The sequence below is a fragment of the Propithecus coquereli genome, unplaced genomic scaffold (genome assembly GCF_000956105.1).
Source record: "Propithecus coquereli isolate 6110/MARCELLA unplaced genomic scaffold, Pcoq_1.0 Scaffold8, whole genome shotgun sequence".
NCBI classification, from domain to species: domain Eukaryota; kingdom Metazoa; phylum Chordata; class Mammalia; order Primates; family Indriidae; genus Propithecus; species Propithecus coquereli.
The window spans coordinates 5804374-5825907 of record NW_012154173.1 but is presented as its reverse complement, the minus strand read 5'-3'; the positions used below and the strand labels follow the sequence as shown (position 1 = coordinate 5825907).

General features: G+C 37.0%; 1 protein-coding gene across 3 annotated transcripts; it reads right to left on the bottom strand.

Moving 5' to 3' along the window:
- Positions 1-905: 905 nt before the first annotated feature.
- PEX2 (peroxisomal biogenesis factor 2) lies at positions 906-20344 on the bottom strand. Of its 3 annotated transcripts, none has more exons than XM_012663188.1 (4): positions 20074-20305; positions 11620-11651; positions 4202-4308; positions 906-2177 (listed from the first exon to the last, which is right to left on the bottom strand). In XM_012663188.1, exon 4 carries the CDS (start codon positions 2158-2160, stop codon positions 1243-1245), a length of 918 nt encoding a protein of 305 aa, XP_012518642.1. In that variant the 5' UTR covers positions 2161-2177; positions 4202-4308; positions 11620-11651; positions 20074-20305; the 3' UTR covers positions 906-1242. The 3 variants fall into 3 exon arrangements, with proteins under 3 accessions (XP_012518642.1, XP_012518643.1, XP_012518641.1); XM_012663189.1 differs by lacking the exon at positions 20074-20305 and adding an exon at positions 15711-15731; XM_012663187.1 differs by lacking the exon at positions 11620-11651 and having other exon boundaries at positions 20074-20344.
- Between the last annotated feature and the right edge of the window lie 1190 nt (positions 20345-21534).

Genomic DNA, 21534 nt, shown 5'->3' with positions numbered 1-21534 from the left:
TCATTGTTCTATCCCTAGTGGTTACATTAGTACCTTAAGTGCTTACTGAATGAGGTGAACAGAAAAATGAACTGGCAATGTATTTCTGCCATATTAAATAATTTTATTTTCCTAGCAAGATGTTTATTACATAAGAAGTAGGTTTTTCAAAACATTCTAGTTAAGACTTGAGATAAATCACTGCTCAAGCTAATTCTACACCAGTTTAAGAGTTTTAAAAAAGTAACATATTGATATTGTGATTTTACCTGTGTAATAATCAGTTGAAAGTAAACAGCCTTGATTATCTATCCTATGGCTAACTTTAACTCCATGTGAATTACTTCTAACTTTTTTATATCAAAGTACAATATATTTTATTTTGTATCTTGGTTTATTCTCAAAGCACAAAAATCTAGAATTGGTGCAAAATAGGTGCTATTATTTTAGTGAAATAACTTAAACAGTCCAAATATTTTTCATACTACTGTTATGTAGCAAAAGGTTCATTTGTAAGCTTTTAAATGAAAAATGCAAAGAAAAGGAGTGAACTATAGAGAATTATCTTGATATGTATTACTCTATTATTACTATGTTACACACCTCAATGTTTCATAAAACTATCAATATACTTGCCGAGAATGTAAGTTCTGAATCAAAGGCTAGAGAAAGAGACCTGTATACAGTGTTTTTCATATTGTCCTTAATTGTCCCAGGCCTCATTTCTAAACTGCCTTAAGCAATTTTTACTTTCTGCACATAAGAAGCCAACTGTGAAGGGGTCTGACAACTGAAGACTGAACCCCTTAAAAATCAGCATAAGAAAAAAGCATAAAATCACAACTGAGGCATCAGATCTTAAGGTTTAAAACGGTGTTGTAAGATCATGACATTAAATCATCTCTGAAAATAAATACACATTCACCCCACAGTCTCCCAAATCTTTCTTTAGAGTCCGACCTCTTTCTAGGAAGTAGTAAAATGAAGGAATGTTCTTAGTCATGTGACAAAAGCTCTCCATTATTCTTGACATTAAAAATTTAATGCTATTATTTAAAAAGCATAATATATTAATATTTACATAACATATTTAGAATTATGTGGTTTCCAGTGATTAGAATTTAGTCATGCCTGGAAAGGAACAGAATACATTGGCTGAGAAGCACATGCCTTATAAAAGATACCTAAATGGTACACTTAGGATGACCAATATTAATGACTTAAACATACTATATTTTCCCTTAGAGGGAACAATTTTAGTTTCTAAAGAGCATTCACTTCTGACATCTCGATCCCTGATTTCAGTGGCTGCAGACTGTGTACCTCTGTGCCACACTTAGGACAAGTGAAGTACATGTCAAATAAGAAATTACTCTTAACACAGTAATAACAGAAGATATGCTGACATCCTATGGTGTGAGGCATGGTGGGCCACTCTCCACATAGAGAACATTCTTTGCCACTGGTGACTAATGTATCATCACTATTAGGAGCACCAGTGAAAGGGATACACCATGAAGATAACTTGGCTTTCAACTTCTGGATATTGATAAGTGGTAAGAGAAAAATCAGAAATTCAGCAAAACCATGCCAGAGAAGTTCCCTATTCATATACTCAAAGCCAACTTCGCGTATGTTTTGAGGCTTACAAAATACAGAACGAATGCCTAGGAGACGTTCTGTCAAAGTTGCAAACTTTCCTCTTTGAAGGAAAATCAAAAAATTAATCAAACTACCTAATTTCAAAAGTCCAACCACAAAATTCACACACTGCTTGACTTTCCCAAATGATGCTAAACGATGGTTTCGAAACAAATCATAGCATCTCTCTTCTAACCACCTCCCACCAATTGTACAAACAGCATACCAGATCTTTTGATTTTTACTTGGTGGCTGGTATCTCTGGTTAGGGGAAAAATCGTTTTTGTACTGAATATTCAAAACTGACTGTCCCACAGTGGCATTTTTGGAGTAGATGGTGAATCTCCACAAGAAAAGCCACAAGAATGCTTTCACCTCTGGTTCAAAGCAGGTTAACAGGCCTGGCTTAAATCCATGAAAGCACTGAGTAAACTGGGACCAAACCAGCTGCTCCAGGGCCTTATTTAGTTCAAGTGCATCCAACTGACTTATTCTTAGCACTCTGTTTATACTCTTCGTATTCTCTTTTCTGGGAGCCATGTCTTCTCTGAAGGTTTCTAGGAAAAAATACAATTAAGAAACATCATCAAACAGTTGCAATCTTGTACTACCTCCTCAATTTACACTGGGAAAATTGTGATACACATATTACACAGGACACATAGAAAATGGGCCTCTCGGTAGACTGTAAATAGTACAGAGAACAATTGCTTCGTACTTGGAACTTCTTTCTCTCTCTCCTCTCTTTTTCCTTTCTTTGTCCCCCCGCCCTTTTTCTTTTCCATTTCTTTTTCTTTTTTTTTCTTGGCCCTCCTCATAAAAGGGGTAACAACGAAACAAATAAAAAATAAAAAACACCCAAATCCCTATACCCTATTTCCACAAAAATACTATTAAGTAACATTCTTTGATCAGATATTCTAGCAGGGAGATATTAAAATCCTGAAGCTACCAGTAATGAGGCCAAATAATAGCATGACTAATGGAGAAATATATGCATGTAATAAATATAATGAACAATACAGAACATTGTAGTAGATAGTTAAGTCAAGACCTCAGTTTAATTTCCAGCACTTCTACTGACTCCAAAGGTATGTTTTTCAACAAGTCACTTAATCTTTCTCAAATAAATTTTATATTTATAAAGGAAGTTAGAAAGAAAAATAAATGAACAATATACATTTATTATTCTATCACACTATTGCAGAAAATAAATACTACTAAAGCTTAGCATGAAGCAACAAGAATGCAGAAAGGCCATTATTAAGCTACTAAAAATGTACACATCATACAATACTCCAGGAAAATAAAACTATGATATAAAAATTTGTCCTACAGTAACTTCATAAATATACTAAGGAAACAAACAGCTGCTTAAGGAAAAAATTTTAAATGAAACATAAAAAGCTGATTAATGGTTAGCTAGGTATGACCAATATACATTTATTAAATGCTTATTATATGCAAGCTCATGCAGTTAAAGCATCCAGTCATTGCTATAGTTGATTATACAGACCAGTTTAGATACTTTCATTGTTATTAATGAACTGGCAAATCCAACCTATGACCAAATATCATGCTTAAATTTTATTTCTAAAATGGGCCTTCTGTATGATCTCACTTATATGTGGAATCTAAAAAAGCTGAACTCACAGAAGCAGAGAGTAAAACAATGGTTGCTACGGGATGTGGATGTAGTAGAAGTAGAGAGATATTGGTCAAAGGATACAAATTTCAGTTATGAGTAAGTCCTGGGGCGCTAATGTATAGCATGCTGACTATAGTTAATTTTTTATTTGGAATTTGCTAACAGTACATCTTAAGTGTCCTGACCTCCCCACTAGTCGCACCCCCCACCCCCACACGGGGGAAGTAACTATGGGGGGTGATCAATGTGTTAATTAATTTGGTTGTGGCAGTCATTTCACCATGTATACATATATGAAATCATCTATGTTGTATATTTTGAACAAACACAATTTTTATTTGTCAATTATACCTGCATAAAGATGGGGAAAAACACAAAAAAATAAAATAGGCCCTCAACAACATACAAAGCTTGAGCATGGTCTCTAGACCTTCGAAAGGCACAACACACTACCAGAGCAAGGTGTGGATCCTGCTGAAGTTCACTGCCACCAGCTGGCCATGTGATATTGATAAGTCACTTCACCTGATCTCTACCTTGGCTCTTCACTTACAAAACAAAGGGCTAGAAAGAAAATGACCTTCAAATTTCTTTCAAATTCTATTACTTCAAGATTTTTCATAAAAAGATGTTAAACGTAATTTGCTAGAAGGTAAAAGGACTGAAAAGTGCATCCTAAAATAAACTTGTACTTCTTAAAATTGGGAACATCTTTTGACAATAGAAGATGTTTTCAAGAGGGAAGTTTTAAAATTACCCATGGATCCTAGATGACTCAGTGACAGAAGACTACATGTTTATCAAGTTCAAGTAGAGGAAATGAAAATGCCCACTGACTAATAGGTTGTTTACTGCTGTTTTCTTCTCAAATCAAATATGTGACAGGAATGCATCTCATCCATAAATGTCAACCACCTTCTGGGGAGATCTTACCTTTTTCCCCTTCCTGCTGCTCCCCCAAGACTTGACAGTCTACAGCTATGGCAGTGGGAATTTTTGCTGCCAGTTCTGTGAAATCCTTGCCTCATACTTGTCAGGAGCTACAGAAAAGAAAGAAGGGGGTTAGAAAGAAAATTACCTTTTTTCACGACTAATCTAATCCATTGCCAAGGACTGTTGATTCTTTGTTCAAAATATTTTTCTAATTCATTTATCACTCTCTATCCCCCCACAAGCCTGTTCCTAAATTCTCCTATTCTCCTTTCTCCCCTAGACTACATCTAATTGGTCTATCTACCTTTTGCTTCCTTCAGTGCATCCCCACACTGCAGTCGTTCTAAAACACAAACCTCCCCAGATCTATTCCCAGCTTGCTTTCCTTCCTAATACATCACTACCTAGTCATAAAGTGCCACCTTCTCTTGTTCACCAGTGGACTTTACTATCTGTTCCCTTTGCACGAAACATCATGTTACCATTCTTTAACTGAAAAACTCATACTAAATTTTTAAGTACTGGCTCAGACAACACTTCCTCCAGACTCTCCAAATTTGGTTAGCTGCCCCTCTTCTAGTTGTTCTCTTAGCATTCTATTCTTTTTCTGTCTTGCTCTCTATGTGCTTTATATAAACTACTTTTTAATTGTCTATTTCCTCCCCTAGAAGATAAGCACTGTTGTAAAGATTATTTAAGTCTTATCATTGTTGAATCATAGCAACAATAGCAGTTCCTAATATACAGAAGACATTCTACAAGTACTAAATGAATGGATAAATGAACAGGATGAAAGTGTGAGATGTGTGAAGGTTAGAAAATTTAAATTTCCATCCATTAACTTGTAAAACTATTTCAAATTACCATATCCAGAATACTGAGTGTCACTTATTTCAACGTATTTGTTGTGCATCTGTTATTTACCAATTAATGTGTTAGAGCCAGTGATATAATGGTACAAGAGACACAGTCTCAACCCTTGTGGAGCCTACGATCTCCTGGGGAAGCAGGGGGAGGAAAGTAAGGGTGTGCTTTATAAAATAAATAGGCAATTGCAGTAAGATGTGATAAGTGATATACAAGGGGAAATTCAGGGCACTGTGCTTACAAGTATGCTCCAGAAGGTCAGAGAAGGCTTCCAGGGAGAGGCACTATTCTAAGCAGCCACCTGATGGATTAGCAGTGTCATCCTGATAAAGGAAGGTAAAAATATTCCAAGTTGAGGGAGGTAGCATGTGCCAAGGACTGGAGGTGCCCAGACAAGAAATAAGGCTGGAAAGTAAAGCAGGAAACAGATCACAAAGGCCCTAAAAGCCAAGTTGAGGAGGCTAATATCAAGAAGGAATGGGGAACCACCGAACAGTCATAGTCAAAGAACTAATCAGATTTGCATTTTAGACTGCTTGTTGTGGCCATCCTGAGTTAGAGGCTGAGAGAAAGACTGGAGGAATAGAGACCAGTTAAGAGGTTAAAATGATCTAGTGAGAAACTAATGATGATCTAAAATAGACAAGTATCAGTGGGCATGGAGAGAAAAAGGTATATTTGAAAGCTATGAGGTGGTAGAATTGATACGACTTGGTGAGAAATAAGCAGGGAATAACTGACTTAAGTAACTGATAGTGATCCAGTTCTCTGAAACAGGAAATACATGAGGCAATATAGGTTTGAAGGAAAAAATAAATTCATGCAATTTTAGAGATTTGAGGCTCCTATGAGACATTTAAGTGGAAAAGTTCAGCAGGTAGTTATATGAATATGGGAGAGAAAATCTCGGTGGAAATGTTAGTCTGATGCTGCTCTGATAAGACTAATTAATCTGTTTTAAATATACTTTATCTACTTAAATGCTAAAATCAGGAAGGCGGTAATTTAAACAAGACAGGTAGATCCTGTCTATTGATAACACATTCAACTTTTTTTTAACAACATAATCTTGTTCTCATAGTTTTCTATTGATACATAGATACATGTATCTTTAAAATAGATAAGACACATATCATACATGTATCTATGTATCTTTGGGCTTTGAATCATTCTATGCTGTGGTCTTCAGCATCACAGTCCTGTGGTCTCACTGTTCCTCTAACCTAGCAGTTTTCAAACTGAAGAGTTCATGAGAATCTCTTAAAAATACAGGCATACCTCGGAGGTATTGTGGATTAGGTTCCACGCTGCTGCAATAAAGCGAATATTGCAACAAAGTGAGTCACACAAATTTTGTTTCCCAGTGCATTATGAAAATTATGTTTACACTATACTGTAGTGTATTAAGTGTGCAATAGCATTATGTCTAAAAATGTACACACTTTAATTAAAAACACTTTATTGCTAAAAATGCTAATGATCATATGAGCCTTCAGTGAGTAATCTTTTTACCAGTGGAGGGTCTTGCCTCAATGTTGATGGCTGCTGACTGATCAGGGTCATGGTTGCTGAAGGTTGGGGTAGCTGGAGCAATTTCTTAAAATAAGACAATAATGAGGTCTGCCACATGGATTAACTACTCCTCTCATAAAAGATTTCTCTGTAGCATGTGATGCTGCTGGATAGCATTTTACCCACAGAACTTCTTTCAAAATTGAGAGTCAATCCTCTCAAACCCTGCCACTATTTTATCAACTAAGTTTATGTAATATCTAAATCATTTGTTGTGATTTCAATAATGATCGCAGTATCTTCACCAGGAGAAGATTTCATCTTAAGAAACCACTTTATTTGCTCATCCATAATCAACTCTTTATCTGTTCAAGTTTTACATGATACTATAGCAACTGAGTCAAATCTTCAAGGTCCATTTCTGATTCTATTAATAGTTCCTCTTGCTATTTCTACCATGTCCGCAGTTAGTTCTTCCACTGAAGTTTTGAATACCTCAAAGTCATCTATGAGGGCTGGAATCAACTTCTTCCAAACATCTGTTTGTGTTGATATTTTGACCTGTTCCTATGAATCACCAATATTCTTAATGTCATCTAGAATGGTGAATCCTTTCCAGAAGGTTTTCAACTTACTTTGCTCAGATTCATCAGAGGAATTACTATCTATAGCAGCTATAGCCTTACAAAATGTATTTCTTAAATAATAAGACTTCAAAGTCAAAATTACTCCTTGATCCATTGGCTGCAGAATAGATGTTATGTTAGTAGGCATGAAAACATCGATCTCTTTGTATATCTCAATCTGAGCTCTTGGTTGACTAGACACATTGTCAATGAGCAGTAATATTTTGAAAGAAATCTTTTTTTCTGAGAAGTAGATCTCAACAATGGGCTTAAAATATTCAGTACATCATCCTGTGAATGTATGTGCTGACATCCAGGCTTTGTTGTTCCCTTCATAAAGCAAAGGCAGAGTATATTTAGCACAATTCTTAAGGGCTCTAGGATGTTCTGAATGGTAAATGACCACTGGCTTCAACCTAAAGTCACCAGCTGTATTAGCCCCTAACAAGAGAGTCAGCTTGTTCTTTGAAACTTTGAACTGAGGCATTTACTTCTCTTTTGCTATGGAAGTCCTAGATGGCATCTTTTTCCAATAGAAGGCTCTTTTGTCTACATTGACAAACTGTTGTTTAGTTTAGCCACCTTCATCAATTATCTTAGCTAGAGCTTCTGGATAACCCACTGCAGCTTCTACATCAGCACTTGCTGTTTCACCTTGCACTTCTACATTAAGCGGATGGCTTCTTTCCTTGAACTTTACAAATCGACCTATGCTAGCTTCAAACATTTCTTCTGGAGTTTCTTCACTTCTCTCTGCCTTCACAGAATTGAAGAGTATTAAGGGCTTGCTCTGGATTAGGCCTTGGCTCAAGGGAATCCTCTGGCTGGCTAGTAGTTTGATCTTCTATCCAGACTACTAAAACTTTCTCCACATGAGCAACAGGCTGTTTTGCTTTCTTATCATTCATGTGTTCACTGGAATAGCAGTTAATTTCCTTCAAGAACTTTTCCTTTGCATCACAACCTGGCTCTGTCTGGCACAAGAGGCCTAGCTTTTGGCCTGTCTTGGCTTTGGACATACCTTCCTGACTAAGCTTAATCATTTCCAGCTTCTGATTTAAAGTGAGAGATGTATGACTCTTCATTTCATTTGAACATTTCTGGAGGTCACTGTAGAGTTATTAATTGGCCTAATTTCAATATTGTTGCTTCTCAGGAATAGGGAGGCCCAAGCAGAGGAAGAGAGACAAGAGAATGGCCAGTTGGTGGAGCAGTCAGAATACACATAGTATTGATTACGTTTGCTGTATTATATGGGTGCAGTTTTTGGCACCCCAAAACAATTACAATACTAACACGAAAGATCGTTACACAAAGATTATCATTAAAGATATAATAATAATAAAAAAATGTTTGAAATACTGCAAGAATTACCAAAATGTCACACAGAGACACAAAGTGAGCACATGCTCTTGGAAAAATTGTACTGATAGAACTGTCTGACTCAGGGTTGAAATAAACCTTCAGTTTGTGAGGCAAAGTCATAACATGTAACCAAAATGTTTGTACCCCTGTGGTATCCTGAAAAAAACAAAATACAAAGAACAAAAAAACTCAAGCAAACAAACAAAAATAGTATTTGTGAAGTGCAATAAAGGGAAGCACAATAAAATAAGGCGTGCCTATACTTATCAGGTTGCTGGGCCTAATCCCCAGAATCTGATTCAGTAGGTATGGAGTGGGACCCAAAAACGTACATTTCTAACAAATTCCCTAGTGATGTTGAAAACTATTAGGGTAGTCGATTTCAAAGCAAAAGTCATCATTTATTTTGCACATCACCCATACAGTTCAATGCTACATGCCAGCCCTCCAAATCTTTTCTGGTTAGTTCTCATCCCTATATCTACAGAGGCTATTACAAATCTTCACTGACTCAGGGTTTCTCTTTCATTTATTAAGTAGTCTTTGTGAAATTTGAGACCATTCATTCATTCCACAAATGCTTGGAGTATAAGTATATAACTCCTAGCCATACTAGGTGCTTGACATGCAGAGAAGACATCTCTTGCTCTCATTCAAGAATTCCAACTAAAGTCTAGAAAAAGAGGCAGGCAAATAAACAGACAACTAGAACAATAACAGAGGTATATGGTATTGAAAGTTCTCAAATGCAACATAAAATTTCAAAACTATCTCAACAGAAAAGAATTTCAAATTCTCACACATATAAATCAATGAATAAAATTATTTTTCTCACTTTTTTCTGCAGCTAACAGATTTTCTCTAATTAACCATTTATGTAATTAAAAAAACCCTAAAACATTATTTTAAAAACCTCAAATCTACCTCAAATCTGCAAAATTATTTTCCCACACTTACCAAATCACCTTTTTCTTACTTCATTATTACCCCTGGGATAAAGTACAAAGTTCTTAGATCTAATCTAGCCCAAGCCTGTCTCCATCTCTGCAACTATATAACCCACTATTCCCTAATGAAGCGTTTAATTACAGACCATCTTTCAGTCCTGCCTCTGTGCCTTTTCTCATGTACCTAAAACACTTACCTTTCTTACCAGCTATTTTCACTGCCCTAAGCTATCTGCCTTCACATTACAACTCTACTTCAACATTCTCTCTGAAAACTTAACTATTCCCAGTTCCCACTGAGTATTACCATTTTTAACCCTAACAGTAACTGTCTGTGCCACTCCAGCCCTCAACCATGTGTGCTGTAATTCCAGTCATGTAAGTACACGTTCTTTCCCTAACTTGAATATAAGCCAGTAAAGGGAAAAGGGAAAGTGTCTTATCCTACACTTATTTCTCAAAGATCTGCCATGTACAAAGTGACTTTGATACCTAACTTAGTTTTCCTCAGGCAAAGTTCTACCATCACTCCTGATGTGTGGGAATATGGTATACATAACTCTTCTACTGTAACAGTATCTCCAACTCTACATCTTCCACAGATTTCATATGCTGTGGTCAGCAAAATAAGGGAAACTCTCTTATTGTCAAATTGCTTTTGAAAAGCTCTAACCATACTGGATACCAATGTAAGGCCAACACTATCAGTCCCCTTCCTACCCCTTATCCTAGTATTGGATTGGATGAATTGTTATTTTTTTCGTTGAGTACCAGATAAAATATTTGGCTTGTCTTAGAGGGTCAGTTATGCCAATATATGTATCTTTAAATACTAGGGTCACAACAGTTCCAGATTGTGGCTAATGAATCTTATTAATTTTACAGTTCTAGAATTTATCACAAAGATAGGCTCATAGTAGCTACTAAATAAACGTAGAACTTATATGCAATGGAATGATTAGTCTGGTAGCCAATCAATGTACTAGCTGAATATCATGTGAGAGGATTTAGATGAACTGAATGGTGAGAAAAGGTATGCATTGTATAATGACATTTTGGTCAACAACAGACTGCACATCTGACGGTGGTCCCTTAAGATTATAACAGTGCTGAAAAATTCCTATCACCTAGTGACTCTGTATCCCTTGTAAAGTACAATTTTTAATAAATTTAAGGTAGCCTAAGTGTACAGTGCTTAAGTCTAGTATATAGTAAAGGCCTCCACATTCACTCATCACTCACTCCCTGACTCACACAGAGCAACTTCCAGTCTTGCGAACTCCATTTATTGATGGTAAATGCCCTATAAAGGTGTACCATTTTAAATCTTTTATACTGTATTTTACTGTACCTTTTCTATGTTTAGATATATTTAGATCACAAATACCACTGTGTTACAACTGCCCACAATATCAAGTACAGTAACATGTTGTACAGGTTTGTAGCCGAGGAGCAACAGGCTATACCATATAGCCTAGGTGTGTAGTAAGCTGTATCATCCATGTTCAGGTACACTCTGATGTTCACACAAGGACAAAAATCACCTAACTATGCAATTCTCAGAATGCATATCTGACTGTACCTTTTCCTCAAGTTTCTTAGTGATATTTAGTGAGAAACAGGTCAGAGAGAGTGGTTTCTCAGAATGATCAGCTATTTCAAATCCCTTGTTTCTAGAGGAATCAGACTTCCAAACATTTACTAAAAACAGGAATTTTTAATGACTGCCAGAAAAGGAGACTTAACACAGTCGCTAACCGATTCAATATTTAACAATACTTATTATCAAAAAATTCTTTCTTATTCCTTCTGTTATAGTTTAACATTTTTTTCTTTCCTCTTTTTCTCCCCAGGCCTGGCCTCAGTGTAGATTAGGAACAGCTGGGCTCGCTCTCCTCCGTACATAATACTCTTTAATAGACCAAAGACTATTATTAAACCGCTCTTCAGCCTTTGCTCCTCCAGATGAATAATTTGTTTCTCCATTTTTTTGTTTTAGGCTTTATTTTCCAACATTTTAATCATTTTTGTAACTTCTTTTAGTTGTAAACATAGACCAGACACTGTCTACTACACATCATAGTTCATTAAAGTGGATTACCTCTCCTGTGTTCCACATTCTTCTTCAGGCAACTGTGATAGAGTGGAAAAAGCAGACTTAAAATCAAACAGGCCTGGGCTCAAGTTCCAGCTCTGTCACTTACTTGCTATGTGATCTTAAAAAATTCATTAGCCTCAGATTCTTCTTCTAAAACCTGGAAATAACAGCTACCTCACAAGGTTGTTGAGATTAAACCAGATAATGTTATGAAAGTGGTTTGGAAACCGTAAAGTATTATTATTACATTATTGCTGCTTTGGCTAGGGATACGCATAAAAAGAAAAAGACTCCAAGTTGATTTTGGCAAATCTGATTTCAAAAGACTGAAATCTTCATTATTACTCATACTAATGCCTCAATCAAACTGTATCAAAAAGAATTTTTTCCAGGAAATATTGACTACACCATTAATTGTGGCAGTTAAAAGGTGAACATAATGTTACCATTATGTGTGCATGTGGGAGGGGCCCAGTAGGAGAGGGAAGAGGCAAGGTTGAGTGGAACTCACTGTACCCTTAACTTGTATCATGTCTAAAAGGAAATGATACAGTGGAGATTCTGAGAGAATGGAGATGGGTTCCAGCATGACCTACTCCCATGATTATTTAACTCCTATCAACTTGGTTGTGCCTGTTATCTTTTGAAGTAAAGAAACTTTAGGAACGCACACTGATAACATCTGACTCTAGGGTGCTTTGCTGCACAGGGCACGGTACAGGTAGTCCAAGACAAGCACTCAAACTTGGGTTCACCACCAGCATACTACATTCAGTTCCTCCTCTTCCCCACTTCCATATCCTCTTCTTGGCAGGTACAATTATTCTAGAATACTGGCCTTAGAGAAGGGCAGCCTAGGAGTAGAAGAAACTGATGAATTCAAAATAACCAGAAGTTCAATTAGTCAGTTAAGGAATATTCTCCCCTCCACTGCAGTACAGTAAGATTGTTATGATAGGTATGAAGCACAGAAAAATGTCACAAATGCCTTTAAATCATATGAAATTATTCTCAATATAAAGTAAGCAGTTTGTGTTTTAGTGAATTCTAATTCTCTGACAAATGGTTACTCAATGTAACCAATATTTATTGAGAATGCCTACCAAATACCAGGCATTCTTCTAGGTACCAGGAATTCAACTGAAATATTTAACTGTCAGGTAACGTCCTTTTATTCAAGTGTATTTAAAGAAATAGTACGTTACTTTAATCAGGACTGGCCATGGATATCTGAAGCACAGAACAGATCCCAAAATGTGAAAACACTATAAGGGATCACAAAATTTCCCAGGCAGAAAACAGGAAAATGGTATTTAGGGCAAGGGAACAAGTTGTGCAAAAGTCCAGAAATGTGCAAGCTCCTGGCCATGGTCTACCCGGGACATTATGGGGATGGATTTCAGCATGAGCTGCATCCTTGGTCATTAAGCCCCCATCAATGTGTTTGCATGTTTTCTGGAAACAGACAGACAAGTCATTTGCTGTGACTAGAGCAGAGTAGGCTTGCAGGAGAGATTGGCTGAAGTATCAACACAGGCAACACTGTAAAAAGAACCTGTATTAAGGAAACTGTGTTCATTCTGTAGGCATGAATAATCACTGAAGAGAAGACATGTAACAATATATAGATTTTAAAAGATTAATCTGATAGTTAAGTTCAATAAAACTGAAGAGAAGGAAAACTGCCATTCTGAGAGACCAGATTAGGACTCCTCCAACAATTCAGGGGCCTAACTAAGATGCTAACAACTTTCTGGAAAATTCAAAGTAATTTAACTTATTTCATTAAGAATTGTGGAAATCAAAAAGGAGATTATATTATCCTCACATTTTCTGATAAAAAAAATCCCCAATGCTTTTTGGTAAACCAGTACTTTCCTAACTTCTGTTAAACTTAATTGCCAATACCCATGCGCAACGATTGATCAGTATATTTCTACTTTACTTTCAAGAATTTAAGTAAGCTTTAACAATCCCTGTATTACTGGTTCTTATAGATTAGTATTTAGTTTCATAAATGTAGGCTCAAACTGGAATAGTTAAAAAAAAACCACAAGCTAATCTTCTTTAAAAAAAAAAGTTGGGATTGTTTTGAATTGAAACAAACAGCACTAAATTTAATTCAAATTGATTTTTCCAGAATGCCAAAAACAGACAATGGTGCTTTTTCCTATTCTACCTTTTAATACACAATTCTACCACCCCTCATTTCCTAAACTATACTAACTTTAAGATTCTGAAAGGCTAACCCAGGGAGAAACATTTATTGGCCATGCAAAGAGATATATAAAAATAAGTAATTAAAAAATACACCTGGTACTAAATAATCTTAGTGTTTAGTGAAGGATTCTACTAGGTTAAGGATATGTGAAAAAGACGCTTAAGGCAAAATCTAGACCAGATAAAAAGTATAACATCTACTAGGGTTAGTGTGATTAACTTGTCACATAAATATGTTTAAGACAAAATGATCTAGCACTAAAAACTATTAAAAAGGTCTCCTGCTGACATTTTATCACTAAACATGTCACATTGCTTTTCTTTCACAGAAAAAAAAAAAAAAACTGAAAATTCATTTACTAAGAGCAGCAATATATAACCTTATCCCTTAAATAACTCATGCTTTCCTTTTGTTTTTCATTCCCCAAAATAAAAACTTTGTCACCTATATCACGTTCCAAAACCAAAACAAATGACTATATTTCACTGAGGAAGGAGGAATTTTTCAGGATGTACTTTAGAGCTTTTATTGAGTATAGTGGAAATTATGAATGAATATATTTTCTTTAAAAACATGTTATTGACAGAAATCTATCAATAATAATGTGAGTATTGTCAAGGCCTGTCAATATTAATGTAATTATGATTAAGGGGATAACATGGATTTTAGCTATAATACCAAGTAACATCTCCTACATCGCTGCTATCAATATACACATTATTATTGACCTGTTCCGAGACTCTCAGTACTAGATGTATTACCATTAGGCATATTTGTCAATGCATACTGCCTACAAAAATTCTACGTTTAAATTTACAGTCCTGTAAACTTTGTCAGCAGAAACATGTGATTCCCAAGTAATCTCTAAGCTAGCACATTCACCTACACACTGCCTGCCAGCCTATCCCTTTTCAGCTCCATAAAAATCAACTAATTTTTAGAATGACAATGTTACTGTCACATTATCTTAAGTGTTCTAATAATCAAAGTGAATGGGACCATATATTTTTTTCCTTTTAAAAATGTTAAACTAACATTTCATATCATGGGGTTATATGAATAAAATTCTATGACTGAAGATCTTAAGTTTTGAACCTACACCCTAATATTTTAATTCCTTTGTGTAGTCAGATAGATTTACTGTCCATTGTATTGAAATCAATACTAATAAATGGGACATGCATCACAGACGGATTTAACAGGACACTGATTCCCAGAACACATTTCAAACACGGGCAAAAGAGAAAAAGCTATGGCTGAAACCCATTAGAACACTCTGACCTCTGGCACTGTGAACAGGCCTAGAATCAACAACTGTAAGTTCAAATCCCACTTCTGCCACAGACTTGCTAAGTGACTTGTCACTACTCTTTTGTTCCTTTCTTTCATAATATACAAAATAAGTTTCAATAGTTTAAAGACATCTGATGTTATAAATCTCAATCATACCCACTTAGGTATGTCCAAAATATAGGAAATTTTAAAATTGTGTTATGGACACTAGACTTCTAAACTATTCTTAACCTCAATGCAATTCTCATCAAAATCCAAACAGGATTTTTCTTTTTGGGGTGATAGTGGGTACATGACAAAACATTTCTAAAATACATCTGAAAGATAAACTTCAAAGTAGGACAAATTTCTCAAAAAGATGAACAGTGATGAGTAACTTGTCCTAGCAAAAGGGGAATTTTTTTTTTTTTTCATTTCAAGAGAGGAGGGGCCAGATGCAGCTCATGCCTGTAATCCTAGCACTCTGGGAGACTGAGGCAGATGGATTGCTTGAGCTCAGGAGTTCAAGACCAGCCTGAGCAAGAGCGAGACCCTGTTTCTACTAAAAGTAGAAAAGTTAGCTGGGTGTTGTGGCACGCACCTGTAGTCCCAGCTAATTGGGAGGCTGAGGCAAGAGGATCCCTTGAGCCCAAGAGTTTGAGGTTGCAGTGAGCTGACACCACAGTACTCTATCCAGGACAACAGAGCAAGACTCGGTCTCAAAAAAAAAAAAAAAAGGAGGGAATTCAACACAAATCAAATATGACAATTTTCAAGACTATAATTATTCTTACACAATTAACTGAGTGCCTTACTAATCTCATTTACAGTATATTTATTCAAGTATCTAAAACCAACACAAAATACTTTTCTTAAACCTTAGAAAAGAATTTCCAATACCCTGATCTAGCTTTACAAGTATATTTTTAAGAGAACAGCATAGTACTCATACTTTTTTTTTTTCTCAGAAAGCTGACACCTCTGAGTCTTCAAGAGAGAAGGCATGTTGTGAAAATAAAGAGATGTTTGAGTGAATACTGGGAAAAGAAGTTACACTGCCCTCGATTATTTCTGTACTCTAGCCCAGGTTCACTAACAGACTATGAGACTCTGAACAAGTCATTTTACCACACTATACTTTTCATTGGTTAACATTTCTCTTATTTTTAAAACGAATGTAAAATGTCATCCCACTCAACTAGAATCCTTTATAGGAACTGTTTTAGGAAACCTTGAATGGAGAAGGAAAAAAATAAATAACAGCTATTTCTAACTGCAGAAACGGTAATGTTGCACATGAGTTTGGAAAAGGCTGCTGCAGAACACATGAAACAGAGACAGTTTTCATAGACAGTAACAGAGAAGCATTAAGGAAAACAAACCCAAGGAATTTCTTAGTCTACAACCATAGTAAATACGTACTACTTACTTACCAGTTATTGAGTACTAACCAGTGACTACTATAGCTAATTGCCATGTACAAAACTAAATATCAAATCATTTCAATCCTTACAATATTAAAAAATAGGTTTTTTTATTATTTCTGTTCTAAAGCAAAGAAACTGAGGCACAGAGAGATTAGCTGACTCGTATAAAATCACATGGCTTGAAGAGGCAGAGCCATGCTCTGAACTAGTGCCCTATACTGATAAGATAGTGATGGGCCTAAAAATTAAACATAAACACTTTAGGATGGTACCACAGGACATGCAGATAGAGCTATTTTTAACAGGCTAAATACAAGAGTCCTATACTAAGAGTATAGGCATAAATTTTACGAAAAATTCAAATCCAAGGATAAACAAGAGCCACATGAAACATATGAAGCAACTAGATCTTTAAATATTCTATAAATTTAGAAAAGGGCTTTAGAATCTAGTTGCTTAAGAAGGGAATTCTAAATGACTTGAAAATTATTAGAACACACAATTGCATATTTTATGGCAAGAGAGAATGTGGAAATATCCCCAAAGGAACAAAGAGGCATCAGCAATGGAACAGGAGGAAATACCATGTGATACATATTACACGCAAGGCGCTATATTTGCTTTACCTTTTTTTTTCATTTCATTTAATCCTCACAACACAGTAAGTATAGTATTATCATCTCCATTTTAAGAACACAAAAATTAAGGCTTGAGAAAATTAATGACCTAAGCTGGCAATTAGTAAACTTCTGGTAAGAAAAACTGCAGAACACACAAGACAAAGTTAGTAGAATGGATATTTGGTAAATTTGGATGAAGTGTAATCCTGCAGAACTCAAGGTAAATGTTTATCCCCTTCAAGATCATTCAAAAGACCAGACCGCCAATCAAGCTCTCAGGGCTGTAGATGGGAAAAGAAATTAAAGGCATGTAGTAAAGTTGCTCTTGTGGCCTGGGATGCATCTTATCTACATTCCCTCTCCCTGACTCTATACATGTGGTTAAAGGACAATTCAAAGGGACTGAATGTCAAATCTGAACAAACAGAATATGTGTGTGAAAAGATGAGTTGTGAACATTCATTTATTATGATCACATATTATATATAAGGTAGAGGCAATGCCAACTCATCCATCTAACACTAAAAGGAAGTGGTTAGGCATGATAAAAACAGTTACTCTAGAGTTCTCAGCTTTTGTTCAAATAGTAAGAAGAAAGAAAACTTGTATGGAGTTTTTTCTCACTTTACTGACAGACAGGTAAGAAGGGAGAGCTCTGATAAAAAGAAAATATATTAAATAGAGTAAAAAGCAATATAGAAAAGGGTATTTTTGTTATATTGATGGAAATATGTTGCGAAGAAGATTAATAGCCCACACTGGGAAGGGCAGAGGATACAAGACATCCTCCTCTTGGTTTCCACCTTCATGTAAAAAAACCCCACAGGAGTGGGCTTAAAAGAGCAGTGAGAAGATCATAGACAAGGGCCAAATGGAGCAATTCAGGGCTTTTTTCCTGAGGTTTCCTGTACATTCCAAAGGACTGGAAGAAGGACAGGGAATATTTGGAAACTGCTGTCACTTTACAAGAAAGAGATAAAGGTAAAATTCAATTTGTTTCTAAGTTGTCCAACCCAGATCATGATGAGGAAAAAAAAAATGAAGTGATTCAGAGTAAAACTTTTGGCCAGAAATAAAGACTGTGCATATGCATACATTTTCCTTGTGCTGTAAGAACCTGAACATGTGGATGGTGTGCAAGAGAGAAAGAAACTTTAAAATTACTTGATGTTGTGAGGAAAACATGGGGCTAGGACTCAGAACTTTACTAGCAATGTGATAATGAGCACACCAGCTAACATCTTTAAGGTTCAGCTACTGAATATGTAAAATGGAAAATACCTGCTCTCCTCATGGCAAGGATTATTATGAGCATTGAATATAAACAAACATTTTATGGCTAAAATAAAAGGATATGGAGAAGAGAGGAAAATAACAAATTATGATTCTGATCATAAAGAAAAAATAAATTTCAAATTTGTATTGATAAAACAAATGGGATTAAATAAGGACATGTTTGTAACTTTCAGAATAAATTAACTGTGAATATAACTTTAAAAATCTGTAATAATCATATAAATGCACATTAAATACAAATTATTATTCTAAGGAACAGAATTTTAATGCTAGAAGGAAAGGATGATCTAATCTAAGATATGAACTTAATCTTAACAGGAACCGGGCTATTCAAGCAGAACACATAAATAGCTGGTCTTGTTAAAATACAGCTGAGAGTCGGCTTGTTTTGTCTCTCCCCTGCAGGACTCCAGAAAATTTATACAAAAGTTCTCCTTTGGAACAGTTTTAAAACTACAGATTGAGTGCTACCACTGATTTCTAAAAATGAGGAGAATAAGGCCAAGTAGGTAAGTTGGTCAAAATAAAACCAGAGTCAGGACTGGAACCCCACTCTCTAGATTTAGTCTAGTCTCTGATGTTCTGTTAAGTTTTTTAATTTAAGAAAAAAATATGAGTTCTCTTTTTGATTTTGTAAATAATTCTACTATCTCTCTTCTTTCAAATCTCCTTTTCCCTTAAGATCATTCAACTCCAGTCTTTCTGGATACATGTAATTGATAATAGATCAGAGAAGTTGAAAGAAAAAAAGAGAAAAAGAAAAGTCAGCCACCTCCAAATCATTCTGTTCAGCTTTAAAGGTAACAAATAGGCAAAGTTGTTTAGACAACAAACTGGTGTGGAGTGAGCCTCAGTGTCCTTAATTGCTTGCAACTAAAATTTTCAACGGCCACCACAGAAGAATACAGAACGTGTTAGAACAGAATGTTCAACAATTTGTCTCATTTTGTGCAAAGGCCTTTCATTAAATGTTGGATGTTTGGAAAACGGTACTTAATAAACAAACCACGATTTTTAAGGACCCAGAAGAAAAATGTTAATGATTCTCACGTTCTCAGATTTCTTATCAGAAGTCAACGTGGAACATAATTAACTTATCACAAGCAATTTTTAAAGAAAATTCTCAGTATCTCTTCCCCCATAAGAAAACCAAAGTGTTTTTAAATGAATGCGCGTTCAATAACGTTGAAAACTTAGGCATACCGAACTTTTTTTGGACCGAATATAACATTTTCCGTGAACTTTCAGATATTAAGTAAAGCCTGGATCCCGAATGATTCCTAATATAGCCGTGTATACGGCGTAAATCACTTCATGATCGCAAAATGCGAGAAAAAATTTCAGTTTGTCTTTAGACAGTCACTGCGTGGAATGCAGAGCAAATCTAGCTGTGTGTTCGTTAATTTTTAATGGCGCTATCCTAAGAACATTTTTAGGAGTTTAAGCTTGCCTCATTGCTTTTCCCGAGAAAGATACTTTGATTTGCCTCTCCCGGGAAGGCAAGAGGCCGACAGGGAAACTCAAGCAAAGGTCGACAATTACAAGGTCATGAAACTCCGCGACCTCCCAGCCGCCAGCAAGACCTCAGGTTTGCACTCGGCTCTTTAGGGCAGACACTGACCTTAGGAGTCTGCGAAACGCCCACGCTCCACGTAACTTTTTCTGAAACATTCTCTGGAAAGCTTGACTTTTTCTAGCAGAATCTGAGCTATCCAGCTTTCCGGAACTCGCGGGCTTCCGGAGCTACGCAAGACCCGGAAGTGGCTGAAAAAACTGGGGAAATTACACCAACGAGAACTACGCTTTAGCGTTCCGCGGAAGGTCCCGGAGGGCCCAGCAACAGCGAACGCCCACGAGCCGAAGACCCGAAGGGCCGAAGAGCCGAAAAGGACACTCTCGCACGGTGATTGGTCGGCTGGCCGCTCAGAGGAAATCCGTCTCTGATTGGCAGGAGAGTCACGAACCGGTCAGCCCCGGGTCAGGGGCCGCTAGAGGAGAGGCTGCGGTGTCAGGGAGCTGAGGGGAAGCAGGGGCTCTCGAGGGCAGAGCTTTTTCTACCCGAGCACGCCACAACGGGCTGGTGGACAAGCGCCGCCGGGTGGCAGCGGGGCGTCTCCGCACCTCCGGGGCTCCTTGTTCGCCTTGTGGGGAAGGCCGGCTGCGGGATGGCCTGGTGGGGAGGGAGCCCTCGGGCGGGACGGCTGCGTGGAGCCTGGGGCAGTTGTGCGGAGCGTGGAGACCTGCCTCCACCAGGGCCAGTGTGCACAGGGTGGGAAGCTTACCTACCTCTGCATGTTCCGGAAGGCACGTAGCTGGTCCAGTTAGTTGTCCGCCCTGCAAAGCCGCCCCCCAGATCCCCCGTAGAGCTGACTAGACGCGCTCTCACCTTCCTGGCAGCTCGCACCTGGCCGTAGGCTTCCCGCCCCGGAGGCGCGTCACATCTCCCCGGTAACTCTTAGGAACACGGGCAGCCAGGTTGCCCACCCCTGGGGAATGGAGTCAGAATTTCTGGGAGTGAGGTCCGAGGGAAGAGCGCTCACCAGGCAGTTATGTGTAGCGGGCCTTGAGAATGTCCACTGCCTTCTCCCTGCATGGTGTGAATACCAATGTCTGTCTAGCCGGTTGGTTCTAAGGTCTGAATGAAGTCAGGTAGTTCGAGATTCCGGAACATAGTAGGTTTTAAGGTTTTAGTTCTTGCCTCCACTCTAGACTCCACCACACCCCATCCATCTCCACGCCAAGAATACTTAGTCCTACAACAGCTCTATTGTTAGATTTTTGGAGAGCTTATCCTGTAGAAGTATGAGAGAATTTTTTTTCCCTTGTCTTTTCATCACAGAAATTGCCTTGTGGAACCGAGTTGTTAAGCTCATAATATGAAACATGGTTAATATAAAAGAAAATGTATTGATGAATTCTAATACTGTCCAAATTCGTTTCTACGTTAAAGATGTACAATTTAACGTATACCTGAAATGTTGCATTCTGTACGTTAAAGAGATCTTGGAAAGAAATGGGCCTGAGGAGAAGCAGAAGGATGTTATCTTGTTTAGTGAAAGAGAATCCTTCCCACCATGTGAAG